General features: G+C 35.3%; 1 protein-coding gene across 3 annotated transcripts in view; it reads left to right on the top strand.

Annotated features, from left to right (window-relative positions):
• Positions 1-27,620, top strand: part of FANCL (Fanconi anemia, complementation group L) — a 90,216-nt gene that overhangs the window by 38,392 nt on the left and 24,204 nt on the right. For all 3 annotated transcript variants that reach the window (XM_010862940.1, XM_010862941.1, XM_010862938.1), the window contains exons 6-7: positions 12,570-12,663; positions 17,748-17,816. In XM_010862940.1, coding sequence (XP_010861242.1) covers positions 12,570-12,663; positions 17,748-17,816 — 163 coding nt within the window. The remainder of the gene's footprint in view (positions 1-12,569; positions 12,664-17,747; positions 17,817-27,620) is intronic.

The following is a 27,620-nucleotide window of genomic DNA, read 5'->3' as shown; positions in this document are numbered from 1 at the left end:
TTCTTTTTGGGGGTGTTATTTCTAGAAGGTCTTGTAGGTCTTCATAGAACTGTTCAACTTCAGCTTTTTCAGCATTACTGATTGGGGCATAGACTTAGATTACTGTGATACTGAATGGTTTTGCCTTGGAAATGAACAGAGATCATTCTGTCATTTTTGAGATTGCATCCAAGTACTGCAGTTCAAACTCTTTTGTTGACCATGATGGCTACTCCATTTCTTCTGAGGTATTCCTGCCCACAGTAGTAGATATAATGGTCATCTGAGTTAAATTCACCCATTCCAGTCCATTTTAGTTCGTTGATTCCTAGAATGTCGACATTCACTCTTGCCATCTCTTGTTTGACCACTTCCAATTTGCCTTGATGCATGGACCTGACATTCCAGGTCTCAATGCAATATTGCTGTTTACAGCATCGGACCTTGCTTCTATCACCAGTCACATCCACAGCTGGGTATTCTTTTTGCTTTGGCTCCATCCCTTCATTCTTTCTGGAGTTATTTCTCCACTGATCTCCAGTAGCATATTGGGCACCTACTGACCTGGGGAGTTTCTCTTTCAGTATCCTATCATTTTGCCTTTTCATACTGTTCATGGGGTTCTCAAGGCAAGAATCCTGAAGTGGTTTGCCATTCCCTTCTCCAGTGGACCACATTCTGTCAGATCTCTCCACCGTGAACCGCCCATCTTGGGTTGCCCCACGGGCATGGCTTAGTTTCATTGAGTTAGACAAGGCTGTGGTCCTAGTGTGATTAGATTGACTAGTTTTCTGTGAGTATGGTTTCAGTGTGTCTGCCCTCTGATGCACTCTTGCAACACCTACCATCTTACTTGGGTTTCTCTTACCTTGGGCGTGGGATATCTCTTCACGGCTGCTGTTTATTTTAGACCATGGAAATGATGTTAGACAAAAAGAAATTCGAGTGATTTTCTTATTTGAGTTCAAAATGGGCCATAAAGCAGGGGAAACAACTCACAACATCAAAAATGCATTTGGCCAAGAAAATGCTAACTGAACATGTAGTGCAGTGGAAGTTCAAAAAGGTTTGCAAAGGAGATAATAGCCTTGAAGATGAGTGTAGTGGCAGGCCATCGGAAGTTGACAGCAACCAGTTGAGAGCATCATTGAAGCTGATCCTCTTACAACTACATGAGAAGTTGCTGAAGAACTCAACATCAACCATTCTACAGTCATGAGGCATTTGAAGAAAATTGGAAAGGTGAGAAAACTCAATAAGTGGGTGCATCATGAGCTGACCACAGATAAAAAAAAAAATCATCATTTTGAAGTGTGGTCTTCTCTTATTCTGTGCATCAACAATGAACCATTTCTCCATCAGATTGTGACATGTGACAAAAAGTGGATTTTATATGACAACTGGTGATGACCACCTCCACGGTTGGACTGAGAAGAAGCTCCAAAGCACTTCCCAAGGCCAAACTTCCACCCAAAAAAGGTCTCGGTCAGTGTTTGATGGTTGTTTGGTGGTCTGCTGACAGTCTGATTCAGTACAAGTTTCTGAATCGTAGTGAAACCACTGTATCTGAGAAGTATGCTCAGCAAATCAATAACTGTCGAAAACTTCAATGCTTTCAGCTGGCATTGATTAACAGGACCCAGTTTTTGAGCAAGTTGCACAACCAATGCTTCAAAAGTTGAATTAATTGGGTTACGAGGTTTTGCCTCATCCTCCATATTCACCTGACCTCTTGCCAACCAACCATTTCTTCAAGCAACTTTTTGTAGGGAAAACGCTTCTACAACCAGCAAGAGGCAGAACATGTTTTCCAAGAGTTGATCGAATCCTGAGGCATGGCCTTTTGCACTACAGGAATAAACAAAGTTATTTTTCCTTGACAAAAATGTGTTGATTGTAATGATTCCCTATTTTGATGAATAAAAATGTGTTTGAGCCTAGTTAAAATTATTTAAAATTCACTGTCCAAAACTGTAATTAAATTTGCACCAACATAATAGAATGGTTGATTTGTATCTCACTTTACCTAGGATTGGAGAAGGTGATGGCACCCCACTCCAGTACTCTTGCCTGGAAAATCCCATGGATGGAGGAGCCTGGTAGGCTACAGTCCATGGGGTCGCTAAGAGTTGGACACGACTGAGCAACTTCCCTTTCACTTTTCACTTTCATGCATTGGAGAAGGAAATGGCAACCCACTCCAGTGTTCTTGCCTGGAGAATCCCAGGGGAAAGAGAGCCTGGTGGGCTGACGTCTATGGGGTCACACAGAGTCGGACACGACTGAAGTGACTTAGCAGTAGCAGTTACCTAGGATAGTCCTAACTAATTCCTTTTATCTTGGCCAATTTTAGTCTCAAATGTGTCCCAGTACAGTTCAGTTCAGTTGCTCAGTCATGTCCGACTCTACAACCCCATGGACTGCAGCATGCCAGGTCTCCCTGTCCGTCAACAACTCCCAGAGTTTACTCAGACTCATGTCCATTGAGTTGGTGATGCCATCCAACTGTCTCATCCTCTGTCATCCCTTTCTCCTGCCGCCTTCAATCATTCCCAGTATCAGGGTCTTTTCCAGTGAGTCAGTTCTTTGCATCAGGTGGCCAATGTATTTCAGTTTCAGCTTCAGCATCAGTCCTCCAATGAATATTCAGGACTGATTTCCTTTAGGATGGACTGGTTGGATCTCCTTGAAGTCCAAGGGACTCTCAAAAGTCTTCTCCAATACCACAGTTCAAAAGCATCAATTCTTCAGCGCTCAGCTTTCCTTATAGTGCAACTGTCACATCCATGCATGACTACTGGAAAAACCATAGCCTTGACTGGATGGACCTTTGTTGCAAGGTAATGTCTCTGCATTTTAATATGCTGTCTAGGTTGGACATAACTTTTCTTCCAAGGAGCAAGTGTCTTTTAATTTCATGGCTGCAGTCACCATCTGCAGTGATTCTGGAGCCCAAAAAAATAAAGTCTGTCACTGTTTCCATTGTTTTCCCATCTGTTTGCCATGAGGTGATGGGATCAGATGCCATGATCTTAGTTTTCTAAATGTTGAGTTTTAAGCCAACTTTTCAGTCTCCTCTCACTTTCATCAAGAGGCTCTTTAGTTCTTCTTCACTTTCTGCCATGCAGGTGTCATCTGCATATCTGAGGTTATTGATATTTCTCCTGTAAATCTTTGATTCCGGGTTATGCTTCATCCAGTCCAGCATTTCTCATAATGTACTCTGCGTATAAGTTAAATAAGCAGGGTGACAGTATACAGCTTTGACGTACTCCTTTCCCTATTTGGAACCAGGCTGTAGTTTCGTGTCCAGTTCTAACTGTTGCTTCTTGATCTGCATATGGTTTTCTCAAGAGGCAGGTAAGGTGGTCTGGTATTCCTATCTCTTGAATAATTTTCCACAGTTTATTGTGATCCACACAGTCAAAGGCTTTGGCATAGTCAATAAAGCAGAAATAGATGTTTTTCTGGAACTCGGTTGCTTTTTCAGTGATCCAGTGGATGTTGGCAATTTGATCTCTGGTTCCTCTGCCTTTTCTAAAACCAACTTGAACATCTGGAAGTTCACATTTCACGTACTGTTGAAGCCTGGCTTGGAGAATTTTGAGCATTACTTTGGTAGCGTGTTAGATGAGTGCAATTGTGCGGTAGTTTGAGCATTCTTTGGCATTGCCTTTCTTTGGGATTGGAATGAAAACTGACCTTTTCCAGTCCTGTGGCCACTGCTGAGTTTTTCAAATTTGCTGGCATATTGAGTGCAGCCCTTTCACAGTGTCATCTTTGAGGATTTGAAACAGCTCAACTGGAATTCCATCACCTTCACTAGCTTTGTTCATAGTAATGCTTCCTACAGCTCACTTGACTTCACATTCCAGGATGCCTGGCTCTAGGTGAGTGATTTCACCATCGTGATTATCTTGGTCATGAAGATCTTTTTTGTACAGTTCTTCTGTGTATTCTTTCCAACTCTTTATAATATCTTCTGCTTCTGTTAGGTCCATACCATTTCTGTCCTTATTGAGTCCATCTTTGCATGAAATGTTCCCTTGATATCTCTTATTTTCTTGAAGAGATCTCTAGTCTTTCCCATTCCATTGTTTCCCTCTATTTCTTTGCATTTTTCATTGAGGAAGGCTTTCTTACCTCTCCTTGCTATTCTTTGGAACTTTGTATTCAAATGGGTATATCTTTACTTTTCTCCTTTGCCTTTCACTTCTCTTCTTTTCACAGCTATTTTTAAGGCCTCCTCAGACAACCATTTTGACTTTTTTCATTTTCTTTTTCTTAGGGATGGTCTTGATCTCTGCCTCCTGTACAATGTCACAAACCTCCATCCATAGTTTTTCAGGTACTCTGTCTATCAGATCTAATCTCTTGAATCTATTTCTTACTTCCACTGTATAATCATAAGGGATTTGATTTAGGTCATACCTGAATGGTCTAGTGGTTTTCCCTACTTTCTTCAGTTTAAGTCTGATTTGGCAATAAGAAGTTCATGATCTGAGCCATGGTCAGCTTCTGGTCTTGTTTTTGCTGACTGTATAGGGCTTCTTCATCTTTGGCTGCAAAGAATATAATCAGTCTGATTTCAGTGTTGACCATCTGGTGATGTCCATGTGTCGAGTCTTCTCCTATGCTGTTGGAAGAGAGTGTTTGCTATGACCAGTGTATTCTCTTGGCAAAACTCTACTAGCCTTTGCCCTGCTTCATTCTGTACTCCAAGGCCAAATTTGCCTGTTACTCCAGGTGTTTCTTGACTTCCTGCTTTTGCATTCCAGTGCCCTATAATGAAAGGGACTTCTTTTTGGGGGTGTTATTTCTAGAAGGTCTTGTAGGTCTTCATAGAACTGTTCAACTTCAGCTTTTTAGCATTACTGGTTGGGGCATAGACTTAGATTACTATGATATTGAATGGTTTTGCCTTGGACATGAACAGAGATCATTCTGTCTTTTTTGAGATTGCATCCAAGTACTGCATTTCATAGTCTTGACTATGATGGCTACTCCATTTCTTCTAAGGGATTCTTGCCCACAGTAGTAGATATAATGATCATGTGAGTTAAATTCACCCATTCCAGTCCATTTTAGTTCTCTTGATGAACATCCTAAGATGTTGATGTTCACTCTTGTCATCTCTTGTTTGACCACGTCCAGTTTGCCTTGATTCATGGGCCTAACTTTCCAGATTCCTATGCAGTATTGCTCTTCACGGTATCAGACTTTACCTCATGGGACTGGGGAAACAGACGCTTGGAGGGCACAAACAGAACCTTGAGTCCACCAGGAGAAAGTAGCAGTGACCCCATAAGACTGACCCAGACTTGCTCATGTGTGTCTAGGAGTCTCTGGTGGAGGTATGGGTTGGCGGTGGCCTGCTGTAGGGTTAGGGTCAGTGAGTGTAGCAGTGTGTGCATGGGACTTTCTGAAAGAGGTCACCATTATCTTCATTACTTCCACCATAGTTTGGCCTCAGGTCAAATAACAGGGAGGGAACACATCCCTGCCCATGGACAGGGAATTGGATTAAAGATTTACTGAGCATGGCCCTGCCCATCAGAAGAAGAACCAGTTTCCCCCTCAGTCAGTCTCTCCCATCAGCTGCTTATCCTTCTCCATCAAAGGGCAGACAGACTGAAAACCATAATCACGGAAAACTAAGCACTCTGATCACAAGGACCACAGTCTTGTCTAACTCAATGAAACTAAGCACCATGACTCATCAAGATGGATTAGTCATGGTGGAGAGTTCTAACAAAACATGGTCCACTGGAGAAGGGTATGGCAATCTACTTCAGTATTCTTGCCTTGAGAATCCTATGATCGGTATGAAAAGGCAAATGTATCCCAGTTTGAAAGAAATGCAGTCATTTTGTATAGACTACCTTATGTTTAGCTATGGTTTTTCTGATAGCTTCCCTGATAGCTCAGTTGGTAAAGAAGCTGCCTGCAATTCAGGAAACCCCAGTTTGGTTCCTGGGTGGGGAAGATCCTCTGGAAAAAGGATAGGCTACCCACTCCAGTATTCTTGGGCTTTCCTTGTAGCTCAGCTGGTAAAGAATCCACCTGCAATGCCAGAGACTTGGGTTCAATCCCTGGGTTGGGAAGATCCCCTGGAGAAGGAAGAGGCTACCCACTCTAGTATTCTGGTCTTGACAATTCCATGGAACATTTAGTCCATGGGGTCACAAAGAGTTGGACATGACTGAGTGACTTTCACTTTCACTTTCATGGTTTTTCTAGTAGTCATGTACAGGTGTGAGAGTTCGGCCATAAAGAAGGCTGAGTGCTGAAGAATTGATGCTTTTGAATTGTGGTGCTGGAGAAGACTCTTGAGAGTCCCTTGGACAGCAGGGTGATCAAACCAGTCAGTCCGAAAGGAATTCAATCGTAAATATTCATTGGAATGACTTGATGCTAAAGCTGAAGCTCTGGTACTTTGGCCAACTGATGTGAGAAGCCTACTCATTGGAAAAGACCCTGATGCTGGGAATGATGGAAGGCAGGAGAAGTGGGTGACAGAGGATGAGATGGTTGGATGGCATCATCAACACCACGGATATGAGTTTGACCAAACCACAGGAGATAGTGAAGGACAGGGAAGCCTGACGTGCTACATTCCACGTGGTCGTAAAGAGGTGGACATGAGTTAGCGACTGAACAACAACAATGTTTGTTTTAGTAATCACATGACCCTAGAAAATTCAGAGATTAAATGATTCAGACAGGAGGTATGATCTGATGTTTTTGTCCCTTCTGGACAATATTATTTATCATTTAGAGTGAGTAAAATTAAACTATTTGGCCTTTCAAATTTGTTTTGGTAAAGAGTTAAATTTTAGTAAATTTGTTGTAATGCTGAAATATCGTCAACATATATTGAATTATATTTTTAGTTAAGTCCAGTGTTTTTGCAATAGACTTAATTCATTGATGGTGATATTTTCTGTAATTATCAGTGCATTTAAAAGAATTTTATAACATATTGGAAGAAATGGAGATACTTGTTAAGACTAAATTAATTACAGTAATTAGACAAGGCTTTAATTCTGGCTTATCAGCTGTGTGATCTTGGGCAAGTAACAACCTCTCAGAACCACAAAGTTTTCATTTTTTAAATGAAACCAATGATATTTAGTAATAAGGGTTGAAAAGAAATATAAGTTATGTGACTCAAATAATTCCTTCTGTAAAGTAAGTTTAAATTTCTTGAGAATATAGTTCACCAAAAAGGTCCAACTACATGTGAGTTTTACAGCATATAGTTAGTGTCATGATTTAATTATCACAATAATTTTGTTGCATAACGCATAAGAACATAGATGTTAAAAGTATGACTTTGTTTCTGAATTACCTTTATAGAGTGCTTTTACCTCAAACGTATATCCAAATCACTGAACGCGAATTATTTGATACTGAAAAATTGTCTTTCTAAATTGGTAATATGTGTAGTGTATCTAAACAGAATTTGCTTTTATTGTATAAGACTTACATATGAATCAGTAAATATGAACCAGTCTGACAGCAACTTGTTTATGTTATTTGATACATAAAACATTGATACATCCATAGGTAAATATTAATAAAACTTAAATATTCCTTATTTTAAAAAAGTTACTTGATTGGAAGGCAAAACTTCCATGAAAAGGAGCTGTATGATAGTTTTGAGAGAGGTGAAGTGTTTTTTCACTACAGATAATTTAGGAAGGTTCTTAGAGGAGGTGAACATTGGGAAAGTTTGGAAGGAATATAGAAAGCCTTAAAAGGGTGGGAATGGAGGAAAGAAGGCAGAGGTGATGGAAATGGGCAATTCATTTTTAGACTTCAGAGTGGATTGGTTGGTTGTGTAAGAGGATTAATATCAGGGTCGGACTGAAAGGTCTTAACTATTAAACTAAGGATTCTTTATATGCCAGGCGATGGGGACTCACTGGATTTTTTTGAGTAAATGGTTGATATGTCAATAAGATACTTGGAAAGATTATTTAGCAGAAGGCAGGATAGAGGTGTGGGGCTTCCAAGGTGGTGCAGTGGTAAAGCATCTGCCTGCCAATGCAGGAGACACAAGAGATGTTGGTTTGATCCCTGGGTTGGGAAGATTCCTTGGAGAAGGAAATGACAGCCCACTCCATTATCCTTGTCTGGAAAATCCCATAGACAGAGAAGCCTGGCATGCTACAGTCTCTGGGGGTCTCAAACAGTCGTACACAACTGAGTGAGCACACACACACAGAAAATATAGGAAGTTAAAATGTCAATTAGGGAAGTGATTTTTTGAAAAAGTTAATACTTAAGAATGGAAACAAATTGTGATGCTTTATTAAAACATGCAAGTCTTCAGTCTCCCTTTTGGTGTTATTACTTCATAAATGCATCTAGATATTTAAAGAAACTATAAAACAAGCTTTTGGTCAAAATAAATACCAAGTATTTCAAGGGATATAAAGCACATTCTTTTTGTTTTTCTGTATTGATAACATTCACCTATTAATCAGAACAACAACAACCTTTCTAAAGTTTAAGTATCCCTTTCAAATGTTTAAAAAACTTAACTCTTTAAGTTTTAGTACCATTTACTTATTGTAAGCAGTAACTTATAAAGAAATGCAGCAAATGATAAATGGAAATTCAAGTGCAAAAAGTATAGTGTTTTATTTCTTTGGATTTTATATTTTTGTTTTTATATTTTCTTAGTCAATTTTAGAATATGTCTAGCTAAGTAGTAGATACCTAGACTCCTTCTAAATATAAATTTTAAATATGATTTTATAGCTTCTCAAAAAAGTGAGTTTTCCAATAAAGTTCCCCAAATGTATTATTTAAATGAGTAGAAATTATTTCATATTGTTTAAATTGAACTATCCAATTTAACAGTAAAATAGAACATTTAAAATAACTTTTTTAAAGAAAAACTGATTTTAATTTTATTTGTAAGAGCTTATTACTGCTTTTTCCTGTTTAACATCTATTCTGTAGGCCAAACATTAAGATATTCTTTTCTGTTGCGAATAGATAGAGATATATATTATGCTAGTTAAGGCACAGGCTGAGTTGCTGTTCACAAAAAACTCCAAATCCTTAGAGTTTCACACAAAACAAGTCATGTCCGACTCTTTGCAGTCCCAGGGACTGCAGCCAGGCCTCTCTCTTCCTCACCATCTCCCACAGTTTGCCCAAGTTCATGTCCAGCCATCTCATCCTCTGTCACCCTCTTCTCCTTCTGCCTTCAATCTTTCCCAGCATCAGGGTCTTTTCCAATGAGTTGGCTAATATTGATATTTATATTAGCTACGTTTTAAGTCTTCCATAGCTACAGGTGTTTAATGGCCAGTCTTTGGACAGTGCAGATACCATCATCACAGAAAGTTCTGTTGGTCAGAGCTGTGTTAAGAGGTTGTTCTTAAAAATTCCATTTTTTGTTATGTTAGTAGAGAGAAGATATAAATACATACACTCTTCTCAGCATCTTGAATCTGGAATGTTGATGTCTTCAGAAAGTCAAAGTCTGTATGGAGTTTGATGGGTCATATTAGCCTAAGTTGTACACTATCGGAAGAGAGAATGGGAGGGGTGGTGGGAGGTACAGCCACTATTTGGTTACAAATGATCTGAAAGGTGTACATATCACTTCTGCTTGTAGTACATTGGCCAGAATTTAATGATATGCTGATACCCAAGGGCAGCTGGAAAGGTTACTAGCTGGATGGAGTGTACTCAGCCAAAACTTGGTTTAGCTGGGAGTGGAGGCAGGGATCCTATTACCAAATGAAAGAAGCTAAGAATAAATACTAGAGGACACTTGACAGTCTAGGTCACATGTATTTAATATGATGATCACATTTAGTTTTCTCCATTTTTCTCAAAGTAGAATCATTGTGGGTAAACTTTCATTTTAAGTGACCTTGATGAGATTAACCTGAAATTATTATTTTTTAAAGTTTGAATTATGTTTTACAGTTCAATGGAATTAACCTTATAATCCTTTTGATTCAGGGCAATACTTTGAGCATGAACCTGTTTTTCTCTAATGTATTATTTCTACATCTTAAACTTTGTGGCAAGATAATCTTTTGTTCCTGTGATTGCAAACAAAAGACTAGAACTTTAGTTTATTTCTGTCTTTTTTAATAGACGTTCTATAATTTTGAACATGTTGATGCCGAGCAGCAATGAGGAGTATGAAAAGTACTAGTTGGTGATTTAGTTTTTCCTTCTGTCTCCATGTTCCTTCTTGATTTCTCTATGTGTATATATTCTTCATGCTTCTAAACAATTTAGGGTTTATAATGGAAAGCAACAGGCTTTTTCCACACCACTTCCCATCCCTGGTCTTATTCTTTGAGACACTCTGAAATGTTCATGTTTATAAGTAACTTCTATATTTTTAAAAAATATCCCTATATTCAGCATTACTTGATTTATCAGAATTACATACTGATTAATTACTGTAATAAAAATAAACTTAGTTCATATACTACCTTCTCTCTCCCTTCATCACTATTCTTTTATTCTTCTATTAGCTTTACTATTTCTTAAACTTCTTACGTGTCTGCTTAAAGATGGTATCTCTTACTCTCAAATTAGCAATTACAAAATTCAGTGTTTCTAATCTTCCCTCCTCATATCTTTCCCCTTTCTACTTCTCAGTTTTTGTCGTCTCTCTTTTAAATTGCAATGATCAAATATATTTACATTCATTTCTGTAACTATAATTAAGTCTGCTAGCTTTGTCTATTGCTGAATTCTAAAAATTGTAATTAGTAAGCAGTTTAATTTTTTATGACTACATAAATATTTTTCACTGAAAAGCTAATGGTAGAGCAATTACCATTTTTAACATAGCTTTTATTGTTTATAATTGAGTTCAAAATTTCCTCTTCCCATTTTGGTTTCTTATATTTTTAAAAAATTTTCTTAATTTTTTCCCATATAAAAGCAATACCCTCTATTCTGTAGACTTTCTATTTTGGCCAGCCAGCTCCCTTCTAGAGTCTTATTTTTCTGTCTTCTGATCTGTTTTGTCAGTCAGTGCACTTCTGACCACTTTACATTTTTATAAAGTTTGTTGAAAATTTGCTTTGGTTGGTGCTTTTTGTAACTGTGGGTTTATGTATGTCTCTTTGAAATTCCACTTTTTGTATATGAGTAGAGAAGATGTAAATACATACTTTCTTCTCAACATCTTGAATCTGGAGTGTTGATGTCTTCAAAGAGTCAGATGCCCGTGTATCTAACCCTGACAGTCATATTGATAAAACATGCGATAAAGTCCTATGTTCTAAATTTTGGAGGGGAGGGGAATTTGTGATGTTTACAGATAAAGCTGAAAGAAAATAATGATTATCTATATAAATTCATTGATACTTTTATGTAAGTAGTCATTTCTAGAATAATTTTAGCTTCATTTGTTTTCTAAGACCTAGAGTTTTCATAGATTATGATAAATTTTTTTTCTGTTGATAAGGATTTTCTGTTTTACTTTTTATTCTATTATTCAAGATTTGTATTTTCAGTTTGAGATCTTTTCATTACAGATAGTATTCCACAGTTCTACTGCCCAGAATTTCTTGAAATTGACCTATTTTACTATTATATCTGGCCAGTGACTTAACAGCACAGAGTGTTTAAAAAAAAATGATTCTTGGGTTAGGAGGCTAATGTTAGTGTTGAACTCTAATAGGTTTTGCCATCAGTCTGGGTGATAAGTTGTACAATACTCTTAGGCTACTTTTTATCTTTACAAGAGAATGGTATTGTAAAAATGTCAAAAAAAAAAATCCACATGCCCAGTTCACCAGTAAATATACTGCTAAATTTGATCCTTTTTGGCAGTAGCTTATGCTACTCAAGGGACTGTATTTTTACAGAATGACATATTTCAAAGGGTATCGGTTTCCATTTGAGAAAATTCATGCATTTAGAGCAACTTAAAGCCAAAACAATTGTGCTTGTGCTATATGTTTAAAATATTAGTCATCTTGAATGCATGCCCAGGTTAAATGTCAGAAGCTATATATTGCACAACAAGAAAATTTATTGTTGGGAGACCAGGTGGTACCTGTGCTTATACAGCACTTTCCTGAGAGGATCAGTTTGAGTATATGAACTAATATTAGCCAGGTGTTTGTACAGTAACATTATTGATAATAAAGGAGAAGTTCATCGAGGAGAAAAACAAATAAAGGAAGCATAAAAGTCTCATACTGTATAAAACTACAGAAATGGATCAAAGAGTTTGACAGGAAGTTTAATGTGTACATAAGTAGAGTCTGACAGGAACATGCTGTGTGTGCCAAAGGTTCCAGTGATGGAAAACCGAAACATAGTGCTCACTGACCACAGCATGAGCCTTGACACACGTTGTAAATAATCCGGAGATCTATGACTGCATTAGGCACTGGGCTGGTGTATTAACGGCAGTAAATCTATAGCAGCATAATGGGATGGCATGCAGAAATTCCTCTGATTAATTTTTGTAATGGATTAATAGGAATATAGCAGATATTTTCAATTCCTACCATCCCCCAACCTCTTCCTTCCCCCAGCCTCACCCTCCCCATTGTGATCTTGTTTTATTTCCTTCTACTCACCAGGCTTGTGTATGTGGATCCTTGCTTTAGTACCATCAAGTTAAAAGCAGATGTTTCTGGTAGAGAGCATCTAATCACTGTCAAGTTGAAGGCGAAGGTATGTGCTTCGTTAGACTGTTACTCTGACCAGGAAATACCTTGTGAAGTGAATTCTGAAAATGTTTTTAATGTAAACAAGGTCTAGTTGCTTCTAAAAAATGTATATATGACCCCTAAAGAAATTATTTTGGAATGCCTCTGATTTATTCATTAAGTTTCCCAAAGCCTAGATATAATTTCATGTCACTGTTTTAGTTCAGATTTAATCAAATAAGGCTTGGCAGCTTCACAGTACCATAATGTTATGTTTGTAACACCCTATGTAGAAAAGAGTTGGAAGTTTCTGCTATTCCAAGTTCTACTGAAGAAGTCTTTTGTCTTCAACTTTTATTTTTTGATGAATTACCTTTGTTCTTATTTCTGACTTCCCACCACACCCCAAACACAGACCCATACATATGGATACTTTTTATTTTCTTGGCTGAAATTTTTTTACTTCTGGTTTTAAAAATTTTGCAGAGGTTATATACCTCTATTTATAGAGCCCTTACAGGCTTGTGATCTATAACTACTAATTTTATTGGCATAATGCATAGCTATTTTGTCATTTTTTAATTATACATTGTGAATTTTGAGAAATAAGTAGAACAAGCAAGTTCAGGATATTAATCATATACTTAGTAATCACTGGAGAAACATTAGAATTTGAGAAAACCAGGTCATCTAACTTTTTTTTTGTTCTTACAAGTCATCAATCAACTCTATTTCAGAAGATTATAGTGATGAAAAGATCAATTGTGTTTGTCCTTTTTAAAAATGTGTCTGGCATTTAAGCTTTTCATGAGAGAATTAATATATAAAGCTGCGCTGGGGTGACACAGAAAAGTTGATATCTTATAGTGCCTCTATATCAGACAAATTGAGAAACGACTCATTCTTTTCTTACACACTGAATGTTTATAGTTTTAAGATTCATATGTGATAAGTTTTGAGAAAATATTAGTGGGATATAAATATTAATTGTAAAATAAGTTCCATGAATATTTTTATTAAATGAAAGTGAAAACATTTCCTTTTTAATTAAAAAAAATTTTTTTTTTAAATCAAGGAGAAATCTGCCTTTATCCTTCCAAAGGTCACATACTGCCAGTGGCAAGGTTCTGTCAGTTTCTTCAGAGTTTTATTTGTTTTTTTTTTTAATATTCTAGTATTTTGTACATTGAAAAAAGTTGCTGCTATGAAGACCAAAATGAAGAATTTAAAATACATCCTATCCTGATTCTGTTTTTTCTGATAGCCTCATTTCTTGCCATCTTTTCTACTGAGAATGATGTAAATCTTACATCTATAAGATTTTATTATTAATTCTAATTAATGATATTTTTGATAGTATTCAGAGGGAGGATGTGTAGCCACTAGAATGGTCCATCCTCTCTGCTTTTTCTTAAAATTTTTCAAAGTAGATAAAGGTGACCCTTTTAATATTCCTCTGGAGAATATTTTCAGGTGTGAATTTCTGCAGCACCAATAGCTATAAAGCACTATTATGGATGCTCTGGCAAGAAAGAAGAGAAAGCTTTGAGTTTTTAAGAAATTAGGAAGAAAAATAATCTGCATTTTTTAAAAAAGTCAGAAACTAAATGAATCTTATATTGGTATGACTTATTAGTCTTAATTTGTCCATTTAGTTCAACTTTCATAGAGACCAAAGTTGTCTTTCAGGTGTGGTCATTTTATTTCTTAAGAATATTTGGGATTGTCAGTTAAAAACAGTGACAGCTAAAACTTACATGTTAAAGGGTCCTTAATACAATGCAAAATCTTAATCCAAACTGAATTTTATAGGGTCAGGCTTATTTTTTTGACAAACCTTGCAACATGGTTATTTTTGTAAATACACAAACCTGTTTCTTTTATCTGGTACTTTTTGATATCTAGTAATATGTTTGTTTTTATTCTTGAATACAACTCTACCAGTTCTGGCCCTCTGCCTCACTGTCTCCAAAAACCCACAAAGAAAATAATATAAATTCTGTCCAGACTTCCTCTATGAAAAGTGAACATATAATCAAAAATAAATACCATAAGGAAATCAGTTGAATTTGGCATTTTTATGTGTATTTTTAATGCAGTATTTACAGTTCATCCTAAACCATAGTCTTTTCTTTATAAAAGAGGTAGCCCAGAGCTTCCTTAGCTTTGGTCAAGATCAGAACTGCTTGAAAAACAAATCATAGATGTTTCTGAGACTGGGCACTCTGATGACTATTTTTATAAATAGTCTGCTGCAATTTTATGTATTATTCTGGCAGGGAGTCCAGTCATGAATTGAGTTGGGTTAAATTTTTCCTTAGGAACGTATGCTATAGAGTCTAACAAATATTGTTTGTTATGAAAGTATATACTCAATATTATATAATTATATTCTCTTACAGTTATTAATTTGATTGAATTGTTTCAAGTGAGACTTGAAAAACTATATTAATTACTGTACCTATTTTTCAGTTTCTTTGTGTGGAGCTTTAGTTATTATTGTTAACTAGATTTCTAAAGTAAAACTTTGACAATCTCTAGTGGCTTGAAAAATACTGAATTTGATAGTCATTTTACAGTATCATACTTGGCTATATATATTATGGTTAGTGTTACTCAGTGGACATGAGTTTGAGTAAGCTCTGGGAGACGGTGAAGAAGAGGGAATCCTGGTGTGTTGTAGTCCATGGGGTTGCAAAGAGTCAGACATGACTGAGCGACTGATAACAATATAGACAACTCCAAAAATGAGTATCTAGGGATGCTACTGCATGAGTCATGTTAAATCATCCAGAATTATATAAATTTGTGCCTTTTAGGTTTGATACAGTTATGTAGTATTTATTATATAAACAGAAGTGATCTTGAACGTGAATATAATACAATATTTATACATTGACTTGGTAAAGCCAACTATTTATAGATCAGTCTAATTTATTGTATACATATTTGTGTGTTTGCATAAATGTACCTAAATATATATCTGAATGTTATCTCATATATGTGGAATCATATTTATTTTAACCTGCTTTTTTTTTTTTTGCATTGATTGATTTTATTTTTAAACTTTACATAATTGTATTAGTTTTGCCAAATATCAAAATGAATCCACCACAGGTATACATGTGTTCCCCATCCTGAACCCTCCTCCCTCCTCCCTCCCCATACCATCCTTCTGGGTCATCCCAGTGCACTAGCCCCAAGCATCCAGTATTGTGCATCGAACCTGGACTGGCAACTCGTTTCTTACATGATATTTTACATGTTTAAATGTCATTCTCCCAAATCTTCCCATCCTCTCCCTCTCCCACAGAGTCCATAAGACTGTTCTATACATTAACCTGCTTTTTATTTAACTCCTTGTGGATCTTTTTTTTGTTTAATTCCTTGTGGCTCTCTTTATTAGTACATATGTGCCATTTAGTACCCTGAGCCCTATTTGAATGTAGGATCATAATTCTCTTTTAATATAATGTGCCATATATGCTTAATGATTTCCAAAGTTACAGGTACTTTTTACTGGGTTTACCTATTCTGTATACAGTAAACATTAAGTTCTTAACCTTGATTGATGATTGTTTAAAGAGTTGATATTGTTCATTGTCAGCCAAATAGACAAATAGCAGCAACTCAAGGTAATTGTTCCATTTTTGACCCAAGGAGGTTTTAAGTTTGTATTTTTTTTTTTGGCAGAAAATTCACATTTTAGAGGGAAAAGAGATTTTACAATGCTTTTGGTTGTGTTCTATTATTTTTACATATAAAACAGCCAGAGAAGTTAAATGACTTGTCCAAGGTCAGGAGTTAATTAGCAGAACCATAAACCAAAGAAAGCTAAGATCTCTGCCTGCATTTACTTTGAGATAATCACATGACTTGTAAAAATTGCATGCAAATTGTTTTTCTAGTGATTGCAGCAGTTATAATTGGAAGAACATCATCTAATAGTTTGAATTGTCTAAAGTAGGGCTTCTTCTGTAATCTCAGCCAGATCTTCCTTTCTTCCCCCACAAGTTAGAGCATAGTTATATGTTTATATGGTTTCCTTGTATTTACCTTTGTGATATCAGTTCTGCATAGCCAGATTCCATTAGTCAGAGCATACAATGACAGGTTTATTTTTAGCCAGCCTGTCAAAACTAAATGTTAATTCTTTTTGAAGCATTGATTTCAAATGGGTTGATGTTTGTAACAAATACTGTTGTGATCATTTTTTGTGCCCTTTTGCTATGCAGAGAAGTAGTTAAAAATAAAAGGTTGAAAAAAGTGAAAGCCTAAAACTTAGGTTATTTTGTCAAATGAGGGAAAAGAGTTTTCCTAAAATGAGTTTTCTTTTTAGTAAATTTAGCTTTTTAAAGAAAAGAAGTGAGCATTTTAAAAATTAAATATGACTTAAGAATCCAAACTGAATCTTAGAGAAATCATATACTAGAATTCTCTAATAACAAAATTGATTTTAAGGAAGCTATCTTTTGTCTTTGTTAATTTAGAATTGTGGTTAGTCCTTTGGCTGTCACTTCTTGTATAAAACTATTGGGGGATTAGTTTTCTGTTTATCAACCATGAAAAGATTTTTCTTAAAACTAATATTTTTTTTTCCTTCTTTTTATTTGTCTTCTTGCTAAAATTAAATGCAACATTTGTTGTGGAAAATACTTGATAACTATATGTGTTCATTTTGTGCATTTCTTGATTCTTTTAACAAGTATTGCCTCTTTAAATAGTGACTGAGGCTGTTTGAGGTTAAATTTTAGACTGAAAAGAAATGAAATATCAACCATTTTGATTTTTCATTTTAAAGATAAAGAAACTGAGATTCAGTGTGGTTTGCCCCTCAAATCACATTAGCAGCTGCCCAGAAACTGACTTAATTCATTACTCTGTGTTCAAAACTGATTGGTTTGGCATCCCCACATCACTACACTTTGTACCTCTTGAGCTTGTTGACTGTTTATCGGCTCTTAACACCTTTATAATAGTAGATCCAAAATATATATGATACATTTGCATTTATAGAAATACTTTTCCTAATATATACAGTTTTCCTAAAGTATTTATGTGAAATTGTCACAGTGAAACAAAAAGGACCCTAATTTTATGCTTTTTTAGTACCCTGCTGAATCACCAGATTGTGTTGTGGATTTTCCTGTTCCATTTTCTGTTTCCTGGACACCACAGGTAAATTCTTAAATTTATTTTAAGTAGCTAAAAAGCATTTTAAGTGGCCATTATAAAGTGGTTTTTTCAGTTTTCTTTAAACATTTATGAATAAACAGGATTTTGAGAGTGCTGCTTTCATATTTCCTAGCAGTTGATGTCCATTCTCCCTGCCCTCTGACTCTCCCCGCCTCCTTCCTCATCCTCCAAACACACCCACACAGACACCCCATTCAGCCTTTAGATCTTTATGCTTCATTTTAAATAAACATGAAAAAGCTCTGTTGACAGAAATTGTCCTTTAATTTTAAATCCGAAGGAGCTCTTTTATAAAGCAGTGAGCAGTAGGTTAAAAATTGGGTGAAATTTTTCAGACATATCAGAGAATCTTTTTCAGAGGAGAATGAGTTAAGACTGAAAATATAAATCCTGCCATTTCTATTCAGTTTTTATTGTTTTAAAGTATTTGTCCTTTGTTTGTCCTTGAACTTATACTATATTCTTTTTGCATATGCTTTGGAATATTCTTACTTTGATTCTTTCTCCTGCTCCTGTCAGTTTAATTTCTCAATACATTGGTGATATCTAACAAGTTAATGTATTTAAGAGTACACTGTAAATTGTACCATTATGTAGATAAAACGTGGTATGATTATCAATAGTTCTGTCATCAACATTGACATGTGTGACTTTTAAACATCTGGCAGGATGGTGGTTAGGTTCAAAGAGAAATCTAATGACAGGTAATCTAATGTCTCACCAAGTAAATCGATACCAAAATGAAGAGAATCTTTCTATTCTTATGCAAAGTGAAAAAAATTCCTAGTGACATTTAACAAATACTCTCTGAGTAGAGTCTACCCTTATTTTTGTTATGAAATTTTGGTAGGTTCAAGTGAAAATTTATGCTTACATTTAAATTCTAATATATAGAGTAAAGTAATTGTCTTGTTAGTTTAAAAAAAAAAAAAAGCCTAACAGCATTTACATTGTTTTATGAGGTTTCAAATATTAAATTATACCATCTACATTTAAAATATATTTTTGTCATTTTCTTCTTTAAAAACAAAACAGTCTCCCTCCTTCCAATAGAAATCAAGAAAACACAGCAAAATATAGGTGATGAAAAACACTATGATTTGCTTTTGGTATTGTGATATATGTTATAAATACATAAGAAATACTGTGGTTTTTTTTTTTTAAGAATTGGAATTGTACATAAATTGAATAGTTTTTGAAAAATATGACTATACATTTTCAGTTTTCCTCTATAAATTTTATATATTATGTGAGATCATGAGATAACATTGTACCTAGATTGTATTACTCTTTCCATATGTTATCTCTAGATTATAATTTAATATTTATCAAAATCCCAAGGTTGAAGAATGTTTTTGATTAATTTCCTAGTTTTCTTTTTTAACATGTTTAATCATGCAAGTTTTCCCCAGACTTTAATCTGCAAAGAAGTTCACATCTCCACAAAAGGACTGTTAGCAGTTACCTTATCCTGCCATTTAACAAAATTAGTTTGTGACTCCAGCACTACAAAATCTTAAGAGCAATTTCTTCTAAATTTTGTGTCCCTCCTTAACACCAGCTAAGTACCTTGCACATACAAGCATGGAATAAGTGTTTATAATATTAATTCAAATCCAGATTTAGATTTAATTGTGTCATACGTCAGGTTTTCTATTTTGTATTAGTTCTAAGAATACAGAATTAATTAGTAGTAACTGGAATTGCATCTTTTTTTTTAATTAAAAGAACATATTAAAATTCTTAGTATAGTACAGATAAAAATTTAGATATCATTTTAACCACAACTCACATTTGACATGTTTAATATTTATCACATTTGTTTCAGATATATTTTTGTCTCTCTTTTAGGAATAAAATGTTCTGGGACTTAAAATTTTGTTCCTCTTCTACTCTCCTTTCCTTTCTTTCCTTCTGTCCCTTTCTAGAGGAAAATCTTTTGCCTGGAATTGATGTGTATGATATCCATGCATACTCTTTTGCTACATTTGTTTATGCCATATTCTATAGTATTTTCAGTCTTTTTTAAACAACTTTGTTTCTGAGATTCACCCATGATCTGTGCCTGTATAGTACATTTTAAGTGCTTTATATCATTTCATTATATGAATCCACCAGTTAGTTTATTCAGTGTCCTAATGATGTGGTTGATCATAATTTCTTGCACAATTTCTTACTAAACAGTGCTGCTGTAAACATCTTTCTATGTTTCCTTTTATACATGTGACACTTTTAGAATGGCTTATGCTTTGAAGTGGAAATGCTGGATTGTAAGGAGTGTACCTCTTTGAGATTACTAAACATTGCCAAGTTATTTTCCCAAATTTGTTGTATAGCTTTATACTCCTACCCAGCAATGCATAGTAATTTCTACTTTCCCACACCCTTTCTAAGTCATTCTGATTTTACTCTGATCCTAATTGCTATCAAGAACTGATACTCTTTATTGTTGTGTTTATAATCTTTGCCTACTTTTTGTCTTTTATTATAAGCAATCCTTACGTACTTTGGATACTAATTATGTATTGGTTATATGGGATATAAGTGTCTTATCCCTGTGGCATGCTTTTTAACTTTGATATATTTTGTCAATCAGAAGTTTAATATTCAATGTGGTCACATTTATCAGTCTCTTCGTTGTGATTTCTGCTTTATGTGTCTTGAATGAGAAAATTTTTTGTATCTTGTTTTAAAAAGATATTCATTGAAAGTTTATTGTAAAAGTTATACTTTCTTCACATTTAAATATGAGATAGGAATTATATTTACACTTGCCTTTTTTACATATGCTTATAAAATTTGGATGTATCTTCATTTGTGGAGGTCTGATTTTATTTTTCTTTTCCATGTACTACTAAAATTGTCCATTGTTAGAGTTTAGCTGTACATTGTTAAGCATTTTGCTGCTATTTCCAGATGAACTCTTGAGTGTTTTAGACATGATGAAAGTGTTGGCAGTGTTAGTTTATGTTTGAAAGTGTGAAGCAACATCAAACTTCTTTGCTGTGTGTGATCTTTTTTCATTGACCTATTGGAAACAATTTTGCTTGTGAGAATTACTATCTTTTCCCTTTTTTAAAACAATTTTTAAACAGTTGTGGTTCTTAAAGAATTGTAGTACTGTAGTCTAACGGCAAACTTACATTTAAAAGATTGTAAACAGGTGCCAGATAATTGATTTTAAAAAATTCCCTGTCTCCTTTTTGTACATTTCCTATTTGGATTCAGTGTTTCTGGACTTTAAACTTGGAAGCTCTTTATTTTCCTTTCTTCTGTAAAATAATAGGCATGACTTTGTGGCATCCATATTAAAAATGGGTAATTTTCCTTATGGTCCCTGTCTTCCTGCTGGGTTGATAATGTTTTGATGTATTTTTCTTTTGCTCTGATGAGAGGTCTGCTGCTGCTGCTCTGACATATCCATTTGGATGAATAATTATAACTTGCACAATGTCAAGCTGAAGATGGTGGGGTTTTGTGCGTCATGACAAGCCTAGTAGCCAGTGCAGGTGTCTCACAGCATGATCAGCAACAGCCAGTGTATTCTGGCTCCGAGGAGGCATTTAGAGTGGGAAGAAATGAGCACCAAGGGCAAGGCTGCTGCTTCTACTGCTGCCGCGCTATGTGCCAAAGAGACACAGTGCTTCTCAAAGACAAGTGACTGCACACCTCTTCTCACATATTTACTTCGTTTACCCAGTCAGTTTTCTTTTATAGATTTCAGCGTAGGAATGTAAGAGCATGTCACGATTTTTATCTTATTCTACTTCCCAACATCACAAACTCTCTAAAATGTATCTAATCTGCTGCCCTTTGGACTTGTATATCTAGATCATATATATGAATAATGTTGACTGATAAGACCATAGGATGCTCTAATGTAAGATTTTACATGCATTGACATTAGTGATTCTGTAAAAACAAAATTACTTTTCTCCAGGTCGCTGATCAACCCAAAATAGATGCTAAAGTTGTACCTTTATCTGTAAATATGCCATTAAGTGTAGGCTTCAGTGCACTAGCCTCGTCATGCTGACTGGAATTTTCAGAGGTTGGATATGATATAGTAAACAGTGGTCATTATATTTTTTTGTCATGTAAATATCATATTCTTGGGAGTAATGCCATAAATATAAGAAGAGCAAAACTAATGATAAGGCCTGTGGCTGATAATCTAATGGTGAATGAAGAAATTGTAATTAAAGGAAAACAGTCCTATTACATAGCAGTGAGCATGATCCATTAGTTAGAGCAACAAACTAGCAGTTGGGTATCCTTGGTTCTGTTTACAGTTCAGGCATTGACTTAATTGTATAATCTCAAACAAATCACAAGGCTGTTCTTTGCCTCAGTTCGTATGTATATGGAAATAGTGAACTTTTTGTAAGAGATGTTAAGAAAATAAATTTCAGATTAGATCAGTCGCTCAGTTGTGTCCGACTCTTTGCGACCCCATGAATCACAGCACGCCAGGCCTCCCTGTCCATCACCAACTCCCAGAGTTCACCCAAACTCATGTCCATCCAGTCAGTGATGCCATGCAGCCATGTCATCCTCTGTCATCCCCTTCTCCTCCTGCCCCCAATCCCTCCCAGCATCAGAGTCGTTTCCAATGAGTCAACTCTTTGCATGAGGTGGCCAAAGTGTTGTAGTTTCAGCTTTAGCATCATTCCTTCCAAAGAAATCCCAGGGCTGATCTCATTCAGAATGGACTGGTTGGATCTCCTTGCAGTCCAAGGGACTCTCAAGAGTCTTCTCCAACACCACAGTTCAAAAGCATCAATTCTTCGGCGCTCAGCTGGTTTAAAACAAATGGAATGATAGATGGAGAAAACACTCAGTATCATACTGTATGGATCCTAAAGATACTCTGCTTTTTTGATCTACTGGATTATCTTTCTTTCCATTTTTTCTCTGCTGTCCTTGTTGGGGAACTCATAGAACTGGATTTTTGTTCAGTCTTTAATTGGTTAATTAAATATACTTTTGGTTTCTTGGCCATCTTATTGTTGCTACAGTGGTATGGATAAAAAGACATCAACGGAATCATAACAAAGAAACTTAGTTCATTATTGAGACTATGTGATGTGATTGACCTGTGTGATATGGTATCCTATTGAACTCAGTAACTTGCTAACTGCTTCTCTTTCTTTTTCAAAAATAACATGTATTTTAAAAGTACCCCTACATTGATTCTAAAAAAAAGAGAAAATAAAAGCAAGCAAAATTTTAAAAATGTGAAATCACCTTTAATGCCTTCATTTATAGAGTTGGGATGTCACTGGTTAATCTGAACCTGTGCTTATCACTTAACAAAATATTTCATTTTTTGGAAATATTATTGATAATGCTGTGCATTTATTATTCCAGATAATCTTTAGGATAATTTAGTTTTTAGTTATAATCGGGTTTACATTTATCCATACAATTAAGAACTAATATATTCACAGTCTAGGAACTGATTATCTCTACATTTATTTAGGTCCCCCAGTTAAGTAGCTATAGTTTCTTAATCCACATCTTGTACATTTTTGTTGAGTTTATTCCTACTTATAGTATAGTTTTTGTTGCTATTGCCTATTTGGTCTTTTTTTAAAATCATGTTTTCTAGTTTATAATAGGGAAAGCTATTGATTTTTTTAAAAGTGTATACTCTAATAAAAGTAGTATATGAACATAGTTTAAAGAGTTAGATTTACAAGGTTTTTTTTTGTTGCTGTTGTTTGTTTTCTTTTCAGACAAAACAGCATGACCTAGCATCCTTCCCACCTTTTTCTCCCTCTCCAGGGCCAACCATTTTTAACTGCTAGCTGATCCTTTTGGTGTTACAATGTAATTTGTATTATTACATGCTCTTGTAATTATACTACCTTTTGTTGGTTTGGTTTGGCCATTATCTGTTAACTTCCCACTGTAGATAATGAGGAATTTGCTATTTCATTTTGTTATTTCTTCTGCCTTTCCCCCACTCCAAACACATATAAATACTTCCTGTGTTCTTTTTCTTCTCAGATGGTTATCTTGTAATTTTGATTATCAATATTCTGTTTACATTATTATGGTGAGCATATACATATACTATGCAGAGATAAGCTTTCTTGGTGGCTCAGAGGTTAAAGCGTCTGCCTGCGATGTGGGAGACCTGGGTTCGATCCCTGGGTCGGGAAGATCCCCTGGAGAAGGAAATGGCAACCCACTCCAGTATTCTTGCGTGGAGAATCCCATGGGTGGAGGAGCCTGGTGGGCTACAGTCCACAGGGTTGCAAAGAGTCCGACACGACTGAGCAACTTCACTTTCACGCACAGATAAACCATGTAGTTAATTAGTATTCAATATTATTTTTCCTTTGTTGCCCCAGTTTTTGTTACCACCTAGAGTTAATAATCGGAGAAGGCGATGGCACCCCACTCCAGTACTCTTGCTTGGAAAATCCCATGGCCGGAAGAGCCTGGTAGGCTGCAGTCCATGGGGTCGCTAAGAGTTGGACACGACTGAGCAACTTAGCAGCAGCAGCAGAGTTAATTAACAATGGTCTATTTCATTTTCTTAGTTTTCTGTGTATTTAAAACTCATTCAATCCACAATTTTCCATCAGTTGTCTAAATCTACTCTTAATCATCTACATGGGGTTTCCTATTAGCTTTACTTTCTGGTAAATTTCATCAATGTTTTCTGGTAACCTTCCTTTTGAGTTTTTTTTTTTTTTTAATACAGTCATGTTAATTTCTAAGAGTTTACTTCATTGATATATCTTCTTTTGTCCCCAGAGATACTAATAATAATATAATCTTTTTTCCCATCTGAATAGTTTCTGTTTCCTTGAGTTGCTTTTTCTTACCGTCTGTGGTTATTTGCTCATGATTAAAAGTCAGCTATTATAAACTACTTGAAGGCTCTAAGTACATGACTGGGGGCTTGTCAATTGTGAACCTCATTGTAGAATCACCTGAGTAGATCTCAGAATAGATTACCCCAGATGTCAATATTTTAGGTCTTTTTGATTGATTTGTTGAAGAAGACTCTTTTATTTAGCCTTCTGCCTACAAAAGTTACTGAGCAAACAGAAGATGCTCCCTTATGGCAAGAGTGGACCAACACTGCTGGGCAAGCAGCAGCAGTCTAGGTTAGTAACAGTTAAGCCGCTTTCAATATACATTTACATTATGTTGTATAATTGTATAAACACACCCACATCCATGTGTGACAAGTAATTGGTATCTCTCTCTTTGTATGTTGAGCTACATATACTCTATAAAGACAGTATTTCTATTTATATGCAATAGTCAGGAAGTATTCTGGTGTTGAAAAATGAAATAGAGATGATTAATGCAAAACAACCACCATCCTCACCAGGCTCTCTGGTTGTGGTAGATGACTGTATATACATTGTAACATAAGTAACAAACTAACATAACATAAACCAAGTAATATATATATACATTGTAACAATATTTCTCAACAGAAATATTGAGAAATACTGTTTGGTCTTACAGTGTGCTGGTTAATGTATTACTAATACTTGGACTATAGTTTGGAGGAAACCAATAAAATATTCTTATATAGCAAGTGTCCTAGGTAAAAGAAAATACATAAGTATCAGTCTCCAAATGGCTTCTTAACATTGTGATTTATATTTTAAAATGCTTTTGGATAAAAAGGATTGTCTTAGCTTATCAGGAAAGCAATTTTATTTCAACACAAACACAATTTTTTAACATTCTCTACCTCATATTTTGTCACTGTCAGGGACTCTAGCAAATTAATATACTATGTCTTTGTACTTTTTTTTTTTTTTAATCCAAGGGCTATTTTAAAATATGTGAATATTGGTATATATGTGCATGTGTGTTTTAAGCCATCCATTTGGAAGAACAGATACCCGTATTGAAAATAGAGTTCCAGTAGACAGAAGACAGAAATGATAATTCAAATATGAAAGATGCTGATTCAAGTATGATCTGCTAGAATCACTGATTAATACTCTCAGCTATATATACCTACTCTTATCCTCTTTTTGTGCTTAAAAAAAAATGTTGAATATGAGAAGCCAAACTAACTTAGCAGATGGATATAATGAAGCAAACCAGAATTTTGGAGTTGGTAGATAGCAGAGGCAATGGAACAGTATTTTTTTTCTTTTTTTTTAAGTGATGTTCCTGTTAGCATATAGTTCCCTGGCTCTGGCTGTGAAGGTAACATTGATAGCCAGCAACACACACATTTTATTAGTCTTGACCTTCTTGAAAGCAAAGATTTTTGTGAACATTTATTTCCTTATTTTGTTGTTTTTAGTGTGAATAACAACAATTAGATATAGTCAACTTTTTGATGAGGGTAGAGTAGAACCTTTTTGTGGTATGTCCTACCTAGAACAAAAAGCTAGACTAGTTTCCTTTTTTCTGATTGGCTTAATTTTTTTTTATTATGTAGAACTTTATTTTAATACAAAGTAAAGGAAGTTAAAAACAGTTAACACAGAATATTAGAAATGTATTTGAACCAAATAGTAAGGGGTCTTAAATAGCATTGTACAAGACGTGGTTTTTCTCAGAGTTAACAATCTGAGAGAGATAAATGGATAAACAGCTACAGGGGTTTGTTCATCAGTCAGGCTCAGGCTGCCATGGTATTGTAGGCCTATCCTGGCATTCTTAGCATCTTTATTATTTTTTAAAGTTGTGATAAGATACACAAAATTTACTATCTTAACCATTTTTAAAGGTGCAGTTCAATGGTATAAAATACATTCATCAAGTTGTTGGTGACCTTTACTACCATTCATCTCCAGAACTCTTTTCAAATCTTGTAAAACTGAAACACTATACCCATTAAACAGTAACTCCCCTTCTCCTCTTCACCAGTGTCTAGCAGCCACCATTCTAGTTTCTAACTCTATAGTTTGACTATGCTAAGTACCTTACGTAAGTGGAATCATGCCGCATTTGTCTTTTTTGACTGGCTTATTTCACTGAGCATAATATGCTCAAGGTTCATACAAGTTGTAGCATATGTCAGAATTTCCTTCCTTTTTAAGATTGAAAATATGCCATTACATGTATATAACCACATTTTGTTTATCCTTCCTCCACTGATGGACTTAAATTGCTTTCACATTTTAGCTCATGGGAATAATTCTGCAAGTGAACATGGATGTGCATATATAGCTCTATGAGTTCCCACTTTTAATTGGTAACTAAATTACCAATAATTAATTGGTAATTTTATCTTTAATTTTTTGAGAAACTGCTATACTGCTTTCCAGAGCTCCTGTACAATTTTACATTCCTACAACAGTGTACAAGAGTTTCAGTTTCTCCACATCCTCCTAAACACTTACTTTCTGTTAATGAGTGTGAGTGAAATGATCTTATAACAGTTTTGACTTGCATTTCCCTAAGAGATATTGAGTGTCTTTTCATGTACTTATTGGCCATTTCTGTATCTTCTTTGGATAAATGTCTTAGTCAGCGCTTTGCCCAGTTTTTTTTTTTTTTTAATTTATTTTTTAACTTTACAATATTGTATTGGTTTTGCCATATATCAAAATTAATCCGCCACAGGTGTACATGTGTTCCCCATCCTGAACCCTCCTCCCTCCTCCCTCCCCATACCATCCCTCTGGGTTGTCCCCATGCACCAGCCCCAAGCATCCAGTATTGTGCATCGAACCTGGACTGGCAACTCGTTTCATATATATTATACATATTTCAATGCCATTCTCCCAAATCATCCCACCCTCTCCCTCTCCCACAGAGTCCAAAAGACTGTTCTATACATCAGTGTCT

Source organism: Bison bison, unplaced genomic scaffold (assembly GCF_000754665.1).
Source record: "Bison bison bison isolate TAMUID 2011002044 unplaced genomic scaffold, Bison_UMD1.0 scf7180017864486, whole genome shotgun sequence".
Lineage (NCBI taxonomy): Eukaryota > Metazoa > Chordata > Mammalia > Artiodactyla > Bovidae > Bison > Bison bison.
Note: the sequence above shows the minus strand (reverse complement) of the source record. Positions and strands in the feature narration are given on the sequence as shown.